General features: G+C 34.5%; 1 protein-coding gene across 1 annotated transcript; it reads right to left on the minus strand.

Annotated features, from left to right (window-relative positions):
• Window positions 1–853: 853 nt before the first annotated feature.
• LOC132560556 (tyrosine-protein kinase HTK16-like) lies at window positions 854–22,707 on the minus strand. The gene is made up of 19 exons (XM_060225221.1): window positions 22,485–22,707; window positions 15,164–15,331; window positions 14,546–14,692; window positions 12,796–12,867; window positions 12,387–12,502; window positions 11,093–11,233; window positions 10,396–10,501; window positions 9,798–9,865; window positions 9,321–9,458; window positions 8,159–8,288; window positions 7,751–7,810; window positions 7,223–7,335; window positions 6,997–7,093; window positions 6,603–6,685; window positions 5,498–5,644; window positions 5,133–5,327; window positions 3,525–3,613; window positions 2,400–2,526; window positions 854–1,045 (listed from the first exon to the last, which is right to left on the minus strand). The coding sequence occupies exons 1-19, from the start codon at window positions 22,705–22,707 to the stop codon at window positions 854–856; spliced, it is 2,412 nt and encodes an 803-aa protein (XP_060081204.1).
• Between the last annotated feature and the right edge of the window lie 75 nt (window positions 22,708–22,782).

Below are 22,782 nucleotides of genomic sequence, written 5' to 3' on the forward strand. Positions count from 1 at the left end.
CAATATTTCAGGTACTGTGGGGGTAGGGGTGGAGTGGTAGGATGGCGTAATGGGGGACATGTGCTTGTATGGTATTTTCGAATTTTTTGTATTTTTTTTTTCTTTTTGTCAAACTAAGCAGATATTCAGGAGGGTAAAAATTATTTTTATAGTTAGCGCTGACCAGAGTGTTCCCTTTAAAGTCTGTAAATCAGTATCAAATGCAGTCCCATTTATATACCATTTAAAAGGCAGAATTTATATTTGATCTCTTATATAATTTGATTAAAAAAGCAAATAATTCGAGCAAGGATGTTCATTTTACATTTAGACTAAATATTCAACACAATAATTTGTAATTGATATTTTTTTCATTTTACTTTACTGCCATGTCTTCAAATAACAAAACAATGTGACACAAAATATTAGAATTTCACCCTGTATCGTTTTACATAAATGTCTCTCTCATGACTCGTCTAGAAAGTACTGTAAAAACCTGGTGTTTAGTTTCATTTATATCCTCATATCGTAACTTTAAATTTTTAACTACATGTTACTGCTGTACCAACATCAAACACCCGTGTTTTTCAGCATTCAAATCTGTCCCAGTGATGGTCAGTTTAGACAGGTACACTAACTAATATATCTTTATAGTTCATCAACTTTACCTGTGTATTTACAGAAAGCTAACACATCAGTAATCTCTGCATATTATAATCTCTAAAAAAACATCTCAAAAATATACTTTTTTCATGACAGTGGTGGAAATCAACAAAGACTGCACCATTTCAGTTTAAAGACCCTGTTTTATCTAGGTCTTTTGTACTTTGGCATCAAGTTCTTAAACATTGTTTTAACATGACATATCCCCTGCTTAGCTCTTTTTCTTTCCGTATTTGATGGCTTCGCCATAAAGTGGATCTGTATCAAAATGGTGTTTTAACTCAGAAAATGTTGGTCTGCTTTTCGGTTCTTTTTCCCAACACTGTTTCATCTTCGTATAGACTTTTTCGGGACAATCTTGTGGACGCCCCAAACGTCCACCAGCCTCCACAAACTGAATCACCTGCAAATGATTAAAATAAAAAATTGTTACTTCAGCACCAACAGACACTTTAAGAAGCCATTGTTTCAGAACTTCCTCTTTTTTTCATCAAGAATATTTAAGCACCAAATGACTCCTCCTGGTTATAAGCCCATCCAACTTATTTTCAGATAAGAAGAATTACATAAATATTCACAATTTAAATTTTTTTACTCATGGTGGTTTGTGTTTTGCAAGAAGCTGAGAAACAGACATGGTTGCACACTTATTACTCTGGATTGCATGCAATGGGCCTCCTGTATGTTGTTCAGTGAGGTTACTATAAAAACATCCTTCCTAGAAATGGTGCTGGCCTCTCACAGAAGAGTAAACCGAGCAAAGAAAACCATTTCTGTTTATGAGATCATGAATCCAACTGAGCATATGGTAAATTATTCACATTTACAAACAACTTATCGACTGTTCCATTAGGTTTATGATCTCATAAACTATACAAAATAAAACAATAATACTTATCAATACATACTGATCTACATTTGTGATGAGTTATTTGAGATCCACGACAACGAAAGTCAGTTAAAATGGTCACCGGTATCACAGTCCGTTATTTTTTTTAATTCATTTGTTATTGGTTTTACAAGTTCATGCATAAAGCTGTGTGATATCTATATAAGGCCGATTAAAAATAGGATACGACACTATGTTTGATAATTTACAAGGTGATTTCAATTGTTACATTGAGACTTTATCACAATTATAGCAAAATTAAGATGCATACAAAAATAACTGTTATATGGTGTTCATTAAGTGTCGCATCAAATCAGGATTTTGTTTACTAGAGATACCAGAGGAATTGGTTTATGATTTCCAAAGGTCTGATGATGAAAACTTTATAAATCAGTGTGATATAACAATATACATATACATGTATTCATAGGTATAGATTCTAAACAAAATTCGAAGTTGGGTATTGGTGATTTTTCATCATCTTTTCATGTTGACTGTATATCAAGAATTCAAAAAAAAATTGTCTCAAAATTTGTTCCGTCCTTTCTGTGTTTATACAATCATTTCTGTTGTGCATGTAGTTTTGTATGCAAAAACTTAAAAAAAAAAAATTAAAAAAAAAAAAAAAAAATGCATTTCTTAATACCAGCTTTTTCTCGACATTAACATATAGATGGTAATTTACATGGGTAAAAATTTTCACGATTTTCTTTTCAAATGATCAATAAATATTTTCATGTGACTCATTATTTCACAGTGAAAATATCATCCTAGTAAATTGCTATTTGTTTGTGAACATGCCAATCGTTCTCAGCTCAGAGTGTTAATAAAAAAACAGAGAGAGAAGAAAATAAGTCATTTTTGTTACCTCAATGCCTTTCTTGTCACCATAGGGCTGGTCCCCAAATGAAAACATCTCCCACAGTGTCACACCATAGCTCCAGACATCTGTGTGATGAGTGAACTTCCCGTAGTTAACACACTCTGGTGCATACCTAGACAAATGTAGGAGATTATTCACATCAGAGAAAATATTAAAAACATCTGATCATACATGTATTTACAGCTAAAACTCCACAAAGCTTCTCTTGCTATCCCTAACTTTTTAATAGTTTAATTCATGGTTGTTTTTAGTCCTATGAACAGCCAGGGTCATTTAAGGATGTTCCAGGTTTGGGTAGTGAATTAAAGCTGGAGTTCCCAGAGAAAAAACTAACACACTACAGCCAGTGCCTGGTGACAGTCCCACTTTGGTCTCGAACCCATAACCCTGAGGTGGAAGGCTAGTGATAAAGATGATCAGATGCCTTATCCACATGTGGTCCCTTAGATAGTACAAAAGACACTTAATTCAATACAATTTAGAATAAGATATTTAGATAGAGCCAAATGACGATATAAACTACATCATACAGCTGTTTTGTCCTTCTAGGGCTCGTCAGTGATTCTAATGGCCAAAACTGTCTGAGGTGACTGAGGAATATCCAAAATCAGTTAGAATAAATCTACAAAATAAATTATCTAAAAAAAATTGTTTTAAAATTTTAAATGTTTATTGTTTATTGAAATTATGCAAAAATTCAAGTCAGAAGTACCAATAAATTGTTAAAATCCAACAAAATGTCTTGTTCTTTAAATCCAAAAAATGGATATTTGAAATCAATATCTGTCTGTTTTTAAAGATGAGTAATACACATATTAATTTACCATGAAAAACCCATGAACACAAAACCATTAATAAGTTATGAATGTCAACCATTAACTTGCCATTAGAACACACAATATTAAGGGTGTGATAAACGGAAAGATTTATGAGGAATCTAGCGGTGGTTTGTATAGCAACCACTGTATTGGAGAAACTGGGCCAAATACCTCATCTAATCATGGATGTGGATGTCGACAAGTGGCAGAAAAGTAGGACTTTAGTCTTGTTTTCACTTGTTCCTTACCTTGAGAAATAAATAAAGATGTTGTATTTCATATTTCTACTCACCATTTTATTGGCCATCTGCCTCCTTTGGATGCTTTGTAGTATTGTCCCTCTTCGTAAGCTCGGGACAAACCAAAATCGCTGATTTTCACCTGTAAGGAAACAAAGCTTCCGAGATCACATAACTTACATCAAACAAAAAAGAAGCTACAAATTATCTGACTACACAAACACCAATCAATCAAAAAAATATCAGCAGAATGAAAAAACAAGAGGCCCATGGGTCTTAATGGTCACCTGACATAAAATACAAGATTTCAAATTTTAAACTTGAGAAGAAGTCGAAAATGTGTTTTCAAGATGCCGGCCATGTTGGATTTCGGACCACCCCGAAATTAACAAACTTTGGTCAGGATCATGTCATGATCATTTCAGGTAAGTTTCAGCTCAATGAGACATAAACAACTTGAGAAGAAGTTGAAAATGTTTACGACGGACGACGTACGATGGATATTGTTAAGTAAACCATACATAACATCAGGCCCTATATCTCTACATTGACAATCTTTGAAGTTTCCCAAACTAAACAAGTTTGGTGATTGCTATTTTACATTTTTGAAACACATCAATAAAATAAAGCATTGTCTGGGTATGATTTATTTGCAAACTTGTGTTATATGATAAATGTTAGACTCGGGTGCAGTTAATAGCCCGGAAAATACAGTACATAGTTTTTACAAAACAACAATCATACAGAAGACGTTTTGAAGGATTAAACAACAAATTATTTCGACAACCATCAATTAAGGTAATAAGCCAATCCTAATCTTTTCGTTCTGCATAAATACCATTTATTGGCCTTGGAACAGGCCTAATTTTGTTAAGAGACACTCTGGGCTCGTTCCAAACTAATTTTAGTTTTCTTTTCTGGTAAATATGTAACCCTGGTAAAATACTAGCCGCAATATACCTAACGGCTAGAGAGAACTTCTCTTTAGCTCTCTAACCCTGGTAAAATACTAGCTGCAACATACCACTCGGCTAGAGAGAACTTCTCTTTAGCTCTGTAACCCTGGTAAAATACTAGCCGTAACATACCACTCGGCTAGAGAGAACTTCTCTTTAGCTCTGTAACCCTGGTAAAATACTAGCCACAACATACCATTCGGCTAGAGAGAGCTTCTCTTTAGCTCTGTAACCATGGTAAAATACTAGCCACAACATACCATTCGGCTAGAGAGAGCTTCTCTTTAGCTCTGTAACCATGGTAAAATACTAGCCACAACATACCATTCGGCTAGAGAGAACTTCTCTTAAGCTCGATTGGTTGAGCGTCAGACTAGTAAGCCATGGGTCCCGGGTTCGATTCCTAGCAGAGGCATTGAAATGAAAAATGACCTGTGTTACATTGGCGCCCATGTAGGGACCCGGGAATAGTACTTAGCCATGCCCCATCAGCATCGCTGTAACCCCTGGAAACTCAAGGACGAGTTATTTCCTGGAGGGGGAGTATGTTACCCTGGTATAATACTAGCCGCAATATACCACTCGGCTAGAGAGAACTTCTCTTCAGCTCGATTGGTTGAGCGTCAGACTAGTAAGCCATGGGTCCCGGGTTCGATTCCTAGCGGAGGCATTGAAATGAAAAAAGATCTTTGTTACAAATATTACCTGGGTTTTCGAATCGACCAGAATGTTTCGTGCAGCAAGATCACGATGGACGATATTTTTCTGTTCCAGATAATGCATTCCATCTGCAATCTGTGATGCCCACAGAAATAGGGTGGGGTCCATTTTTATCTTACCAGTACCTCTGTACTTCTCTAGGTAATCACAGAGAGCACCATGCGCAATAAACTCTTCTACCTGTAAACAACAACAAAATTATCTACATCTAAACAAAAACAACAACAAACTCATCTTTCAGCAAACAAACTTCGGATCCCCAAAATGCTCTGAATGAAATCACAATGGAATACTTAGAAGCCAAGCACGGTTGTCAAGGCTACACAAATACGTGATTATTGTATACGTACCAACATAAACGGATTTTCACAGATACCATACAACTTCACAATACACACATGGTCAAGGTTCTGCATAAGAGTTGCCTCCCTTAATATTCCCTCATTGACCCCTACTTCTGGGTCAATCTGGTGGAATGTTTTAACTGCTACATCGACCTGTAATCCCACAAATTAAAATACTTACGACATCACAGACATATATAATCATCCCGTCAAACCATTTACTTTTGTACAAAGTTGAAAAAAAATAATGGCTAAAGCTTGATGAAAAAAGTAACAACAGTAAAAATATTTACCGAGACCACGATGATAAAAGTATGTTTAGTGACCATGACAATAAAAATATTGATAGTGATTGTGACAGTAAAAATCTCTATAGTGAATATAATGGTAAAAGTTTTTACAGCGAGAATGAGTCAAAATATTTACAGCCACAATGACGGTAAAAATATTTACAGCGACAATGGTAGCAAAACTATTTACAGCGACAATGACAGTAAAAATATTTACAGCATCAATGACAGTAAAAATATTTACAGCATCAATGACGGTAAGTAGATTTACAGCAACAATAATGGTAAGAATATTTACAGTGACAGTAAAAATATTTACAGCGACAATGATGGTAAAAGTATTTACAGCAACAATGACAGTAAAAATATTTACAGCATTTTCTACATTTGTTGCTAGAGGTATCTACTTAAACTGGCACAACAGATGTTTTTGGAGATTTTCATTCACGGTAAAAATGTTGGCTGGGTATTTACAAAATCTTTATCAACCACAATACATTGTATACACCAATATTATCCATCAAAATTGGAAAATATTTGATTTTTGGCCACTGTGATGTGATGGCCTCTACAAGTTTCTACAGTAAAAACAAAAACAAAAATCACAATTCTGTTTTGTTTTGTTGTTTTGTTGTTTTTCTAAGAAAAGCAGGGGATGGAAACAGAAAAAGAGTAATAACATTAATAAAGAAATGGACAAATATCTTTTGCTTGATATTATGATATTTGCAAAATGGATGCCACAGGTATAGAAATTTGCAACCTATCATTGATGAACATGTAAAATCATGTTTTCCCAATGGCTGGAAATAACTGTTTACCTTAACTTTAGAAAAAAAGCCATCTTTGTATGAATATTTGCCCTTTTTTACAGCACCATACTCTCCTTCACCAAGTTCTTGGCCTGTAAATCAAAATATTATCAATAGAAATTGGCTCAATCATTCATTCAATGTTAGAATTTTGTGTTTTCTACCTTTCAGACCCTATAAACCATTCATTTCATATCAAGCTCACAAGGCTCACTAAAGCTGAACTAGATGTGGGTGGGCTTATTACCAGACATGAGCTTATTGTTGGATAAATTAGTTTATTTTAACAAAATTTAGCCATTCTGAATTTACCATTAAAGGGAAATCACTCTACTGCAAAGCATATTACACACAGAAAACACAGAGGTTAAACAGGGTAATAGAATTTTCTAGGTAAATTTACCGAGGACAATTTCCTTGGGGTCAATGATCTTCCTGAATTCTTCTGTGCTCTGTTGCCTCATATCACTTAAAGCCGCTTTTGCAATTTGTGGCGCAGTCTGTAATGAATTCACAAATTTCTTTTAAGAGAGAATAATTTTTACTGACTTTTCATTTCAAAATGTTAATAAAAGGATAACACTGATCTCTTACACATATATTGAAGTAGTTAAATAAGTCCTACTCACTGAACGACTTGGTGGAAGTTGAGGGGGATCATTGATGGTCATGGGCTCAGCATATGGATCTTCTGGTAATTCTGGCTCGTCCCTCGGGGGTAAATTCGGTTTCGGAATGGCTCCTAGAGTACAATTGGATACAGATCAAAATAAGCAAGTAACAATTTAATCGACTTATCGTACATGCCTCAGTTACTTAAAATGATACAATATTATGAAAGAACACTTTTTTTTCAAAATTGATGCAATTAAAGCAAAATATGAACAAAAGAACACTTTACATAGCAGCACTTGAAAAAGTACAAGGAGTATAGGACCAGATGTTCTAGAAGGGAAAGCTTCTTCTACTTCATCAACAACACCTACCATACTTAAATACTTTGAATTCCTAAATTTTGATTAAGCAACAGTGACAAACAAACACATGTATTCAACTTCGGCAATATTTGCTACAGATTAAATATAAATATATTTAATAATTGAGACCGAACCATTTCACAAGGCAAAAAAAAATGTGCATGAAAATGTGTCACATACCTTGAGGGGCCCGATCTTGTGACTTGTTGTCAGTACGTACATATACCAGTTCTCCTTGACCTTGACAAAATAAAATGGATCTTAAATGAAATTTCTGTTGAAGTCAGAAAGTTTTTTATTCATCATCCAAATCAAAATTACAGCTCTACTGATAAAGATCCAAATTTATGAAAGAGGCAGTTTTTACTGATAAAGATCAAAAGATCTGTCACCGTAAAATCATATATTTTTGTCAACTTTCATGGTTTTTCATAAAAAAAAAAAAATAAGTTCCTGGACCCTTGATTTTATGGATGAGTCCAGCTGAATAAATTTACTTAAGCTGATTTTAAACAATTCATAGATTAAGAGTACCCATATAGTCACCGAAAATAAATAATTATACAGTATCAGATATGAAGATTTTACCTGGGCGAATAGAAACTGTTAGTTTGGTTGTCAGTCCATCAGCTTGGTGCGTGTAATGATCAATCAAACGTTCCAGAGATGGAAAGAATGGTCCATTATCAATGTAATGGACAAGCTTGTTTTTATAATCCTGCAAAAACAACACATGAAATTTTTCTTACTCGACAATGAAACATCAATTCAAGTTATTTTTATTTCATTTGAAAAAGAAAGCAAAATACTGAAACCTCTATATCTTTGCTAAAATATTTGCATTTTTTTTTCTTAAATGATAGCAAATTAGTTTCTGGCCACCATACATGAGTGCATAATGCATCCGAGATGAATTCTAGTGCCCACCGTTGTTCAACATTAGCTCAACCTTTTCCCTTCTTTTCTCTTTTTTCCAATCTGTTCCAAAATAAACTATGCACAACTACAGGCAAAAGACATTGAACCTACATATGAAAATTGTGTATAATCCAACCAGAACTTCTCAAGAAAAAGTGTTAACAAATTAAAATTTTCAAAATCCAAGATGGCCAACTGTCTGCCATTTTGTTTTCAAAGTCAGTTCCAAAATAAACTATGAGCTGCTGGGGAGCAAGGGAAACCGATATACAAAATCTGAGAAAGAAAAATCTGAGAAAGATCCATATACTACCACAAAAGAAATAGTAAAACATAAAACAATAAAAAAGGAATCTCAACACCACAATTGTCCTGATGACGGCCGCATAGCGGTCGAAACATGTAGACAATGTTCACATGAAGTCTTTGTGGTGTTGAGATTCCTTTTTTATTGTTTTATGTTTCCATAGTAAGGAACTCTATCGAATCCTACACGGATCCGCCCGGAGACACTACCGCATTTTTCTACATTAGGAGTGTTGGATCACCCATTATTTATTATTAAAGAAATAGTAGTAACAAACTCTCCCTCACCCCGTCAGCCATTTCATTTTTCTGATCAGTCTCAAATTGAATTTTTCATATAAAATTTGAAAAGATACATCCAGTGCTTAATAAGAATTAGATAAAAGATGTCTGTTTGAACAGCCACCTGTTTGATGATGGTGTTTCTTTGAATCATATCATCAAAGGTACATAATGTACCACACAGCTTTGATTTCAGAAAATCTCTTTTATCAACTGGGCATGCTCCATGACATTATGAACTTACCTTGACCTTGACTTCAAAGTTGTAGTAATTTTTCTTAAAGCAGAATGTTATTACATGAAAATTGACATTTCTCCGACTTTTCCGTACGAGAAACAAGCCGTCTGTTTTGTGGTAGGAATCAAGAAGTTGACATGCTTGCTGAAAGGTAAAGCATGATTGAAAAGACAATGCTTTAAAAAAACATTTCTTAGAAAAATAAAATAAATAAAAACTACAAATCTGAATCATATTACGACTAAAACACACTTTATAAAGATTAAAAACTTCATCAAATTTACGATTTAATTACCAAATCGTTAAACAAGAAAATTCTTTATCCTTCAAACAATGTATGGTAGGCTTATTCTGCCACATGCAAATATAGATATATATCTATGTAACTCGTCTTACAATACGAAGATAAAATTAACATAAAATTATGCACTTGTGACAAAAAAAAAGTTGTATGGTATTCAGAATGGTGAACTAAAAACTCACCTGTCTGTCGAGATCAGGGTGAAGCCAATCCTCCTGTTTGGTATAAATAGGTCGTCGGTCTTCTGCACCTGTCATCAAGACATACAGAGGTCACGGTCACTCAATATAGATATAAAAAATCTTAGAAAATGTCTGTTCCTAAATATAAGCATAGCTATAAAAAAAAAAAACCTGATTGTTCCCACTCCCAGACATATATATTTCAGTGTTGGATCAATTTGCAGAAGTTGTCAAATATGACCTTTGACCTTTAACCTTGACCGAAAGCCATCTTGATAAGACCAGGTATAGAACATGATGTGATGATACTAGGGGGTCAATATGAACTAATTCTGTTGAGAAATTCTCAAGATATGGCATCAATTCTGAATTGGACATGATGCAACAAAAATCTATTTATAGCAGTTGTGACCTTGACCTTGAAATATAAAGATAAGTGGATAGCCAAACCGTGATCTTATATAACTATTTTATTCTAAAAAATTTTTCAAAAGATAAATATTTTCCAATGAAAATTAATTTGACCTTGCTGGTACCTGTTCTGTAGGAACCAGCCCCGTACCCAGAGTTTTTCCCAGTAATGTGGTAGAAAACTTACTGAGGAGGCGTATACAATCTTCCCGGTTATACTTGATGGCTAGATCCAGTGGTGTCTGCTCGTCTTCTGCACGTGGCATCAGCGGGGCATGCAGCTTCAATAAAGCCTGACAAAACATGTATACTTACATGGAAATCTCAGTCTTGTTAAATCAGGAAACATAAATTACTTAAGTGTTTCAAGTATCATATTACACCTACAGATAAAGAATGGAAATATTTCCCTCTTGAATAATTTATGATCAGATGGTTCATTGGGTTTCTATGCTCACTGATCTAAAACTATTTGCACATGACCTCACCGTCATACATACTCGTGTAATATCTGTCGGAGTCTGTGACAGCTTTAAAGAGGCAGAAACATCCAAGGCCGAAGAAACGAGTAGAGAGTAGAACTACTATCATGATTATAACCAATATTCCCAGTGTGCCTCTCATATCATAACAATTAAACAATTAGTTAAAATTGTTCAAAGGAATTAAGAGCCATGGGTCATCCAATCACATAAGTATAGTGACCCAGTTGCCAAGGCAACAAAAATCGCCCCCCTCCCCCTTTCCTCCTTTCCCAAACTGCCACAGTAACTAAAGCGTCAAACCATGCATGCACCTTCGATCTTTAACATTCTAAATGACTGCTATCACAGCCTCCTCATTTTGATAAGTCTAACCAATATCCATGCAACATGATCTCTCACCTTGATGCATCTAACATTTCCGCGCATTGCCGCGTCATGCATAGGAACCCAGGAAGTTTTTGGGGCAGAGGACTGCACCTTAGCGCCACCTTCTTCCACCAATATTGGAATCATCTCATCACGGTTGGCTGCACATGCTCGCTGAAGAAATTCAACCACATCGATATGTCAAAAGAATGTAATGATTAAAATTACTTCTTTCAATAGATAAATTACAGAAAAATAAAACTTCAGATTTTTTGTAGCATTAAGAGTGTCAGTGAAATTCTGTTTATGTGAGCTCATTTCAATTCAACTTTTTTAATATTAAGTGTTTCATTCATGAATACACTGTCTTGATTCATACAAGCATTTCAATTAGCTAAACCCTTTATGATACTAACCAATAACATATTAGATTATAGTATATCAAATTAAATACCTGAGCTTTAATCAGTTTTGGATCGAAAACACAAAAGAATAGAGTATTGTCTCACATTATCTTGGTTTGTTTTTGTGTGTGTGTATTGCTATCATGCATTGTCTGCCATCGTGCCCTGCCCCCGTAAGGTGTTCATAAACTTTTCCTGTAAAACACTACTCCTGCGTAACCAAGAGAAGGGTAGTTAGTCAAGATTTTGCTGCAGAATGCTACGCTTCCTTAATGCATGAATAGATTTCAACCAAATGTGGTCTGAAACATCACTGTGAGCGCAGAGTCATGTCTTATATTCAGAAAGTTGATTAAACCCCTAGGGACTTCTGGAGGTTATTTGATATTTTACTTCAAAATGCTATTTCTTCTTTATGCCTCGTTACATTTCAACTGAATTTGATCTGAAACATCATCGCAGGTGGGTTATCATTTCTTGACTTCTGAAAATTGATTTGACCCCTAGGGACCTTGGGGCGGGGCCCCCAAATGGGAAAGTTAGTCAATGATTTTGCTTCAAAATGCTTTTCTTCCTTAATGCTTGAATGGATTTATAACAAATGTCAGAAATATCATCGTGGGAATTCATCAGATTTGTCAGACCACCATTTGCAAATTCTATGGTTTTTCCATCCATTCATCAATTTTCAGATAACCATGAAGGGCCCACTTTGTTTTTTGTTTTTGTTTTTCAATTTTTTTGTATGTGTTACGGTACCATAATAATCATATTTCAAAATTAATTGATGTTAATCCTTAACTGAAACCTGTTTAACAAGATTTGTTGGTTCAATAAAAAGGGTGCAACATCTGTTATAAATGTAAGTATATAACCGCATTTGAGAGGAAAGTGTTCTAAGGGAGATAACTAGTTTGCCTTACATGAAGGGGAGTTAACCCCGCTCTATCTTTCATTTCTACATCTGCATTGTGTTCAATCAGCAGGTGAACAATTTCTATGGCTCCGTATTTACACGCATCATGTAATGCCGTTGTACCTAAAACAATAAAAGACAAAACACGATGTAACTGATTTGATTGTAACTAGCCAAACAGTGTATCCATATCAATAAAAAACATATTTTTCTTAATTTTCATTCTTGCTGTAATCAAATGAAAACAAAGTGCATATGGCAGTTTATTGCATTTTTGAGTACACAGTAACCTGTACTCTGAAATCATTTTTTTTAATTTATAATTTAATTTCCGTATTTGGTATGAATTGGAAGTAATCCAGGGTGTAGACTGGTAGAAATTGGACCTTTTACAGAATGGTATGAATTGGACCTACCCCATTCATTTTTTGCATCAATATCTGGACAAAGACTATGGTTTAAAATGTCCTTGACAATTTGGATATCTCCTGAAAAAAAAAAAGAAGTTAAAAATCATAACTCAAAATTTAAACATCTAATAAAGTAAGAGATCCTCAGCAGAACACCTAAAATATGAGTCTCCAAGTCACAACAACCCTCAGTCACAAGGTCTCCAAGTCACAACAACCCTCAGTCACAATGTCTCCAAGTCACAACAACCCTCAGTCACAAGGTCTCCAAGTCACAACAACCCTCAGTCACAAGGTCTCCAAGTCACAACAACCCTCAGTCACAATGTCTCAAAGTCTAAACAACCCTCAGTCACAAGGTCTCCAAGTCACAGCAACCCTCAGTCACAATGTCTCCAAGTCACAACAACCCTCAGTCACAATGTCTCCAAGTCACAACAACCCTCAGTCACAATGTCTCCAAGTCACAAAAACCCTCAGTCACAAGGTCTCCAAGTCACAACAACCCTCAGTCACAATGTCTCCAAGTCACAACAACCCTCAGTCACAATGTCTCAAAGTCACAACATCCCTCAGCCACAATGTCTCCAAGTCACAACAACCCTCAGTCACAATGTCTCAAAGTCACAACAACCCTAAGTCACAATGTCTCCAAGTCACAAAAACCCTCAGTCACAATGTCTCAAAGTCACAACAACCCTCAGTCACAATGTCTCCAAGTCACAACAACCCTCAGTCACAAGGTCTCCAAGTCACAACAACCCTCAGTCACAATGTCTCAAAGTCACAACAACCCTCAGTCACAATGTCTCAAAGTCACAACAACCCTCAGTAACAATGTTTCAAAGTCACAACAACCCTCAGTCACAATATCTCAAAGTCACAAAAACCCTCAGTCACAATGTCTCAAAATCACAACAACCCTCAGTGACAAGGTCTCAAAGTCTAAACAACCCTCAGTCACAATGTCTCCAAGTCACAACAACCCTCAGTCACAATGTCTCCAAATCACAACAACCCTCAGTCACAAGGTTTCTAAGTCACAACAACCCTCAGTCACAAGGTCTCCAAGTCATAACAACCCTCAGTCACAAGGTCTCCAAGTCACAACAACCCTCAATCACAATGTCTCAAAGTCACAACAACCCTCAGTCACAATGTTTCAAAGTCACAACAACCCTCAGTCACAATGTCTCAAAGTCACAACAACCCTAAGTCACAATGTCTCAAAGTCACAACAACCCTCAGTCACAATGTTTCAAAGTCACAACAACCCTCAGTCACAAGGTCTCAAAGTCACAACAACCCTCAGTCACAATGTTTCAAAGTCACAACAACCCTCAGTCACAATATCTCAAAGTCACAACAACCCTCAGTCACAATGTCTCAAAGTCACAATAACCCTCAGTCACAATGTCTCAAAGCCACAACAACCCTCAGTCACAATGTCTCAAAGTCACAAAAACCCTCAGTCACAATGTCTCCAAGTCACACCTTGTCAAAGTCAATCTGATTCCAAGTCACAAATCTCTAGTTACTACAGCACTTTGGATCACTATCTTGTTTTTAAAAATTTTATAATCTCCGTCAGAAAAGGTAATATTTGTAGATACAGATATGTAAATCTTTCTGACCAGAATGATAAATCCTAGAAATGAAATATCTCAAATATAAGCATGTTATACAATGAAAGTTTCAATTATCCTTTAAAAATTAAAAGTAATTTCTTTAGCATTGAGATATTTTCTTTACATACCCTCAATGACGGCTCTATGAAGGATATTGGTAGGGCCCTTAGCGCGTGCTTTAGGTGGAGGAGCTGATCCCTGGCAGTGCTGGGTTAAGGTCGTCACAAGTCCTGTTTTATTCGCAGTGTGGTAATACTGAATTAATTTCACAAGTCCTAGAAATAACAAAAGTTGAAGATAACATCTTTTTATTATTATTACTTACAAATGTATTTTTCAATAAATAAAAAATGACTTCATAACCCCGCTCAATTTACTGTTATCATAAAAGAATTTATTTGCACATTTCTCCGTTTTTCTTTTTTTTTCGAAAAATAACTTCCGAGTAAGCAAGTCTAAGCTTAATGCTAAAATCTTATAAAAAAAATCAAAATGAAAATAGAGTGTTTATAATAACATTATATTTAAGATGATCAACGATCAATGGATACCTGGATTCAGATATGAAGTTTGTAATCCTTAAATCTCAAATATGATATAAATTTTGTACTAATGACTATTTAAAATGTTAGATATGAACTGGAAAAGATAGAACAACAGATCAAATTAACAATTAAAAAAATATGTCAAAGACAAGCTCTCCAGTCGAAATGTTTTGGCTACAGATGTTTTGATATAAACAATACCTGCAAATATTGGTCCATCATCAAGACGATAGTGACCATCATAAACTTCCTTCAGCTGGAATTGGTAGACACGTGCATTGTGGGTAACACTGAGCACAAAGTCATCTTTACAACTGGTGCTGTCACGAACTAAGAAAAGTCCATCAACACTTCCGAGGTGACCTAATCCTGGCAAAACCAAACAATTGATATGTACTGTATAAGTGAGAAAAAAACAATTGCAGTAAACTATGATCAGATAGCTTAGTAATATTCCTTCTAAATGCAAATATATGTAATGGAAAAAAAGACAGTAATATAAGTTAGGTAATTGAAACAAATCACTTATCCATATAAACTGTATCCATATAGACAGGTGGTTGTTATAGACAGGTGGACATTATAGATAGGATGTTGTTATAGACAGGTGGACATTATAGACAGGATGTTGTTATAGACAGGTGGTTGTTATAGACAGGTGATAGTTATAAACAGGTGGTTGTTACAGACAGGTGGTAGTTATAGACAGGTGGTTGTTTAAGACAGGTGGTAGTTATAGACAGGTGGTTGTTATAGACATGTAGTTGTTATTGACAGGAGGTTGTTATAGACAGGTGGTAGTTATAGACAGGTGGTAGTCATAGACAGGTGATAGTTATAGACAGGTGGTTGTTATAGACAGAAGGTAGTTATAGACAGGTGGCAGTCATAGGGAGGTGGTAGTTATAGACTGGTGGAAGTTATAGACAGGTGGTAGTTATAGACAGGTGGTAGTCATAGGGAGGAGGATGTTATAGACAGGTGGTAGTCATAGGGAGGCGGTAGTTATAGACAGGTGGTAGTTATAGACAGGTGGTAGGTATAGACAGGTGGTAGTTATAGACAGGTGGTTGTTATAGACATGTAGTTGTTATTGACAGGAGGTTGTTATAGACAGGTGGTAGTTATAGACAGGTGGTAGTCATAGACAGGTGATAGTTATAGACAGGTGGTTGTTATAGACAGAAGGTAGTTATAGACAGGTGGCAGTCATAGGGAGGTGGTAGTTATAGACTGGTGGAAGTTATAGACAGGTGGTAGTTATAGACAGGTGGTAGTCATAGGGAGGAGGATGTTATAGACAGGTGGTAGTCATAGGGAGGCGGTAGTTATAGACAGGTGGTAGTTATAGACAGGTGGTAGGTATAGACAGGTGGTAGTTATAGACAGGAGGTAGTTATAGACAGGTGTTAGTTATATACAGGTGATAGTTATAAACAGGTGGTTGTTAAAGACAGGAGGTAGTTATAGAGAGGTGGTTGTTATAGACAGGAGGTAGTTATAGAGAGGTGGTTGATATAGACAGGTAAATTTTATAGAGGGATGGTTGATTTAGACAGGTTGGTGTTATAAAGAGTGTTTGACAAACAGAGGCAGGTATTACAGACATATGAATCAATTGTTTAAGATGGTTGTTTATTTCAGAGAATTACTACCATATTACAGACAATTTTTTCAAGTCTTCCTTTGACATCAATTGGTCCTGTACCTGTACTAGTATTTATATAACATACCTGTACTAGTATTTATATAACATGTACCTGTACTAGTATTTATATAACATACCTGTACTAGTATTTATATAACATGTACCTGTACTAGTATTTATATAACATGTACCTGTACTAGTATTTATATAACATACCTGTACTAGTATTTATATAACATGTACCTGTACTAGTATTTATATAACATACCTGTACTAGTATTTATATAACATACCTGTACTAGTGTTTATATAACATGTACCTGTACTAGTATTTATATAACATGTACCTGTACTAGTATTTATATAACATACCTGTACTAGTATTTATATAACATGTACCTGTACTAGTATTTATATAACATACCTGTACTAGTATTTATATAACATACCTGTACTAGTATTTATATAACATACCTGTACTAGTATTTATATAACATACCTGTACTAGTATTTATATAACATACCTGTACTAGTATTTATATAACATGTACCTGTACTAGTATTTATATAACATACCTGTACTAGTATTTATATAACATACCTGTACTAGTATTTATATAACATGTACCTGTACTAGTATTTATATAACATACCTGTACTAGTATTTATATAACATACCTGTACTAGTATTTATATAACATACCTTTACTAGTATTTATATAACATGTACCTGTACTAGTATTTATATAACATACCTGTACTAGTATTTATATAACATGTACCTGTACTAGTATTTATATAACATGTACCTGTACTAGTATTTATATAACATACCTGTACTAGTATTTCTATAACATACCTGTACTAGTATTTATATAACATGTACCTGTACTAGTATTTATATAACATACATGTACTAGTATTTATATAACATGTACCTGTACTAGTATTTATATAACATACCTGTACTAGTATTTATATAACATACCTGTACTAGTATTTATAAAACATGTACCTGTACTAGTATTTATATAACATACCTGCACTAGTATTTATATAACATGTACCTGTACTAGTATTTATATAACATACCTGTACTAGTATTTATATAACATACCTGTACTAGTATTTATATAACATACCTGTACTAGTATTTATATAACATACCTGTACTAGTATTTCTATAACATACATGTACTAGTATTTATATAACATACCTGTACTAGTATTTATATAACATGTACCTGTACTAGTATTTATATAACATACCTGTACTAGTATTTATAAAACATGTACCTGTACTAGTATTTATATAACATACCTGCACTAGTATTTATATAACATGTACCTGTACTAGTATTTATATAACATACCTGTACTAGTATTTATATAACATATCTGTACTAGTATTTATATAACATACCTGTACTAGTATTTATATAACATACCTGTACTAGTATTTCTATAACATACATGTACTAGTATTTATATAACATACCTGTACTAGTATTTATATAACATGTACCTGTACTAGTATTTATATAACATGTACCTGTACTAGTATTTATATAACATACCTGTACTAGTATTTATATAACATGTACCTGTACTAGTATTTATATAACATACCTGTACTAGTATTTATATAACATGTACCTGTACTAGTATTTATATAACATGTGCCTGTACTAGTATTTATATAACATACCTGTACTAGTATTTATATAACAAGAACATGTACCTGTACTAGTATTTATATAACATACATGTACTAGTATTTATATAACATACCTTTACTAGTATTTATATAACATGAACGTGTACCTGTACTAGTATTTATATAACATACATGTACTAGTATTTATATAACATACCTTTACTAGTATTTATATAACATGAACATGTACCTGTACTAGTATTTATATAACATACCTGTACTAGTATTTATATAACATGAACATGTACCTGTACTAGTATTTATATAACATACCTGTACTAGTATTTATACAACATTTATATAACATACCTGTACTAGTATTTATATAACATACCTGTACTAGTATTTATATAACATGTACCTGTACTAGTATTTATATAACATACCTGTACTAATCTTTATATTACATCTAGAATGCGGCTATTTTTAGAGCATTTATTATTAAACTGATGCTTTCAGCAGTATAAAAGTATTTATCATTCCTTAACGGACAGGAAGTAGCTAGAAAACATGCATCCTCCATAAGTAGATATAAGATATAGAGTAACATATGAACGTCTGCCTGATCGTGACTTCCTGGTCCTATACATAGACACCAGGAAACTAGATACACCTTAAAAGCAAACAAATGATAAAAATGATTAACTGCTCTTAAAAAAAAACATGCTTTACAAACCAACAGTATACAAACACTGCTATATCCACTATACACACACTGTATCATACATGTATAGTATATAATGTACAAAGACTGTATTACACAGTACATACATATCGGAGTTATTATAGACAATGGTTACCATGGGACAGACCTGTAATAGACAATGGTTACCATGGGATGGAGTTATTATAAAAATCGTTACCATGGGACAGAGTTATTATAGACAATTGTTACCATGGGACAGAGTAATTATAGACAATGGTTACCATGGGATGGAGTTATTATAAAAATCGTTACCATGGGACAGAGTAATTATAGACAATGGTTACCATGGGACAGAGTTATTATAGACAATGGTTACCATGGGATGGAGTTATTATAGACAATGGTTACCATGGGACAGAGTTATTATAGACAATGGTTACCATGGGACGGAGTTATTATAGACAATGGTTACCATGGGACAGAGTTATCATAGACAATGGTTACCATGGGACAGACCTGTTATAGACAATGGTTACCATGGGATTGAGTTATTATAAACAATCGTTACCATAGGACAGAGTTATTATAGACAATCGTTACCATGGGACAGACCTGTAATAGACAATGGTTACCATGGGATGGAGTTATTATAGACAATGGTTACCATGGGACAGAGTTATTATAGACAATCGTTACCATGGGACAGAGTTATTATAGACAATGGTTACCATGGGACAGAGTTATTATAGACAATGGTTACCATGGGACAGACCTGTAATAGACAATGGTTACCATGGGATGGAGTTATTATAAAAATCGTTACCATGGGACAGAGTTATTATAGACAATCGTTACCATGGGACGGAGTAATTATAGACAATGGTTACCATGGGACAGAGTTATTATAGACAATGGTTACCATGGGACAGAGTTATTATAGACAATGGTTACCATGGGACAGAGTTATCATAGACAATGGTTACCATGGGACAGACCTGTTATAGACAATGGTTACCATGGGATTGAGTTATTATAAACAATCGTTACCATAGGACAGAGTTATTATAGACAATCGTTACCATGGGACAGACCTGTAATAGACAATGGTTACCATGGGATGGAGTTATTATAAAAATCGTTACCATAGGACAGATTTATTATAGACAATGGTTACCATGGGACAGACCTGTAATAGACAATGGTTACCATGGGATGGAGTTATTATAAAAATCGTTACCATGGGACAGAGTTATTATAGACAATCGTCACATGGGACAGAGTAATTATAGACAATGGTTACCATGGGACGGAGTTATTATAGACACTGGTTACCATGGAACAGAGTTATCATAGACAATGGTTACCATGGGACAGACCTGTTATAGACAATGGTTACCATGGGATTGAGTTATTATAAACAATCATTACCATAGGACAGAGTTATTATAGACAATCGTTACCATGGGACCGAGTTATTAAAGACTTATGTAATCAGGGTTTTTTTATCAATTGATGCCGCTTTAAGAAAATAATAATTGTCATTTGTTGGACAATATAGACACTGATGGAACAGCGCAACAACTGATGGAATAGTAAAACAGCTGATTCTAATTTTGTGGAAAAGCTTGGTTACCTACAGGGAGTAAACAAACAATAGTTCCACAATCACAACCTGTTTTTATCACATTTTGTGGGAGGTATTTTTATCAAATATATACATTTCAGTTTACATACCTTTGGAGTTTTTTAGTTTAAACAAAATAAATTCACAAAACGTAAAAATTAGAACAAATTAATAAGCTGATTTACACTAATTTTTTACATCAAGTATACAGCAGTCCGACTTCCTACATGCAAGGCTTCGCTATCACCAAATTATACATCAATTTTGTTGATATTTAAAAGGATATTGTAAGGTAATGTCATATTGTATTTCAGTATATCTAAATCATTTTTGTAGAACAAACTTGAACAGAAGCTTAATGAAATGCAGTGATGTACTGAAAACTATAATTTTGAAGTTATATAACACAACACAAAAATCCAAGAACACATAAAACAAGTTGAATTTGGGTTGAAATGAATATTTTTCCACAAACTCATCCAAAATTCTGTCGTTACCTGGTAAATCCTTCTGAGAGTTGGAGAAAGTTGATGCAATATATAGCAATACTCAAAGTTATAAAGCAATATATGTCACTAGACAAACATTGTGATATCTTGATTTTTTGGGGGATATTATTATCAACCCATTTTTTAGGACAGTCTGGGACTCTGACTTTGGAGTTCACATTTTTGTAAAGAGAATATGTGTTTAATTTGTGATTGCCTTGAGGATTATTCTGGACTTCAACTGCACATGCATGGAGATTTATTTTACCACATGGTAGGTCACACAAGGATAAAATAGTGAAGGGATCAAAATAAAGTAATGATCTCTGATATGCTGCTAAACTGGCACTTATGTAGAGACTTGCATACATCCTTCATAACACCCAGAAACTTGAGTATGAATTCTTTTTGGAAGGAGAATATCCCTGGTAAATACTAGCAACAATATATCATCCAGCTAGAGATATCTTTAGCTCACTCTTTGTAAATCTAGTACACAACATGTGTCATAAAATAACCCAACCCCAGCTAAACAGATATGAATGAACAGTGTTGCTGGACCTTTCCTGTGCAGTAAATTGGTTTATCTCTTTACATCAACGCTTTTAATTTCCCTTCAGGGCATTTTTTTAAATTTTTGTTTGACAGTGATTTTAGTCCTTTTCCATAAAGTAGTTTCAAGAGAACGCCCCACAGTAAACAGCTTTTGAATTATCAAAACCAACCCAGAAGTAACTACCACAAAGTGTTGTATCTACAGATCATAGGGCCACCGTATGAAACTATTATAGTTTCATCACAATGAAATTTCATTACAACGACATAATAGCATGTTGCCCCTCATAGTCATATTAAACTGACAAAGCGCTATCAAACAAGTCCTTGCACATCCTGTTCAATGCTGAGTGACAAGCAGGGATCACAGTGTTGTTTTCATTAATTTGTCAAATCGGTTTATCACAGAGGAAGAACCCATAGCCTTCCTGACTGAAGAGTGGTTGTGTCAAGAGAAACTTAAGGATGTAAATGTGTCTTTCCCAAAGAAAGACAAGATAAATATCTCATGTGTAGTCATCACCTTTTACAATCACACAATGGGGTAGTTTGTAAAAAAAAAACCATCTGTATCGCTCCAACACTAATCTACCACTTATCTAATAAATAAAGATTTTTCACTTGCCAAGTTAGAGACCAGCAAGTCAGATGATACTTTTACAATCACACAATGGGGTAGTTTGTAAAAAAAAAACATCTGTATCGCTCCAACACTAATCTACCACTTATCTAATAAATAAAGATTTTTCACTTGCCAAGTTAGAGACCAGCAAGTCAGATGATACTTTTAAAAGTTGGAGTTAATCATTTCAAGTAAGACTACGTATATTCTGTTGATATTTACCTTCCTTCAGTAGACTCTCTGCTGCTTCGCGTGATATCTTTCCGTGGTACCATCTACATCCATCTTCCTTTTCAGTTTTTTTCTCGTCATATTCAAGTAAACTGGTCAGAGTTTCTGTCTGTAAACACAGCGAAACATTTGCTATGTCTAGTATGGCATTGTTTGCATAAACAGAGTCGTATTCTTCGTCGCTGTTGTGATATTCCTCGCCGCTGTCACTCATTGTGCAGACAGAAATGGCATCTGACCAATTCGGTAATCAAATCTCACAAATCGCACTCTTTACTTCCTGGTTAGA

Source organism: Ylistrum balloti, unplaced genomic scaffold, assembly GCF_031769215.1.
Source record: "Ylistrum balloti isolate Yb309-2 unplaced genomic scaffold, AGI_CSIRO_Ybal_v1 Utg371078, whole genome shotgun sequence".
In the NCBI taxonomy this organism is placed as follows: Eukaryota; Metazoa; Mollusca; class Bivalvia; order Pectinida; family Pectinidae; genus Ylistrum; species Ylistrum balloti.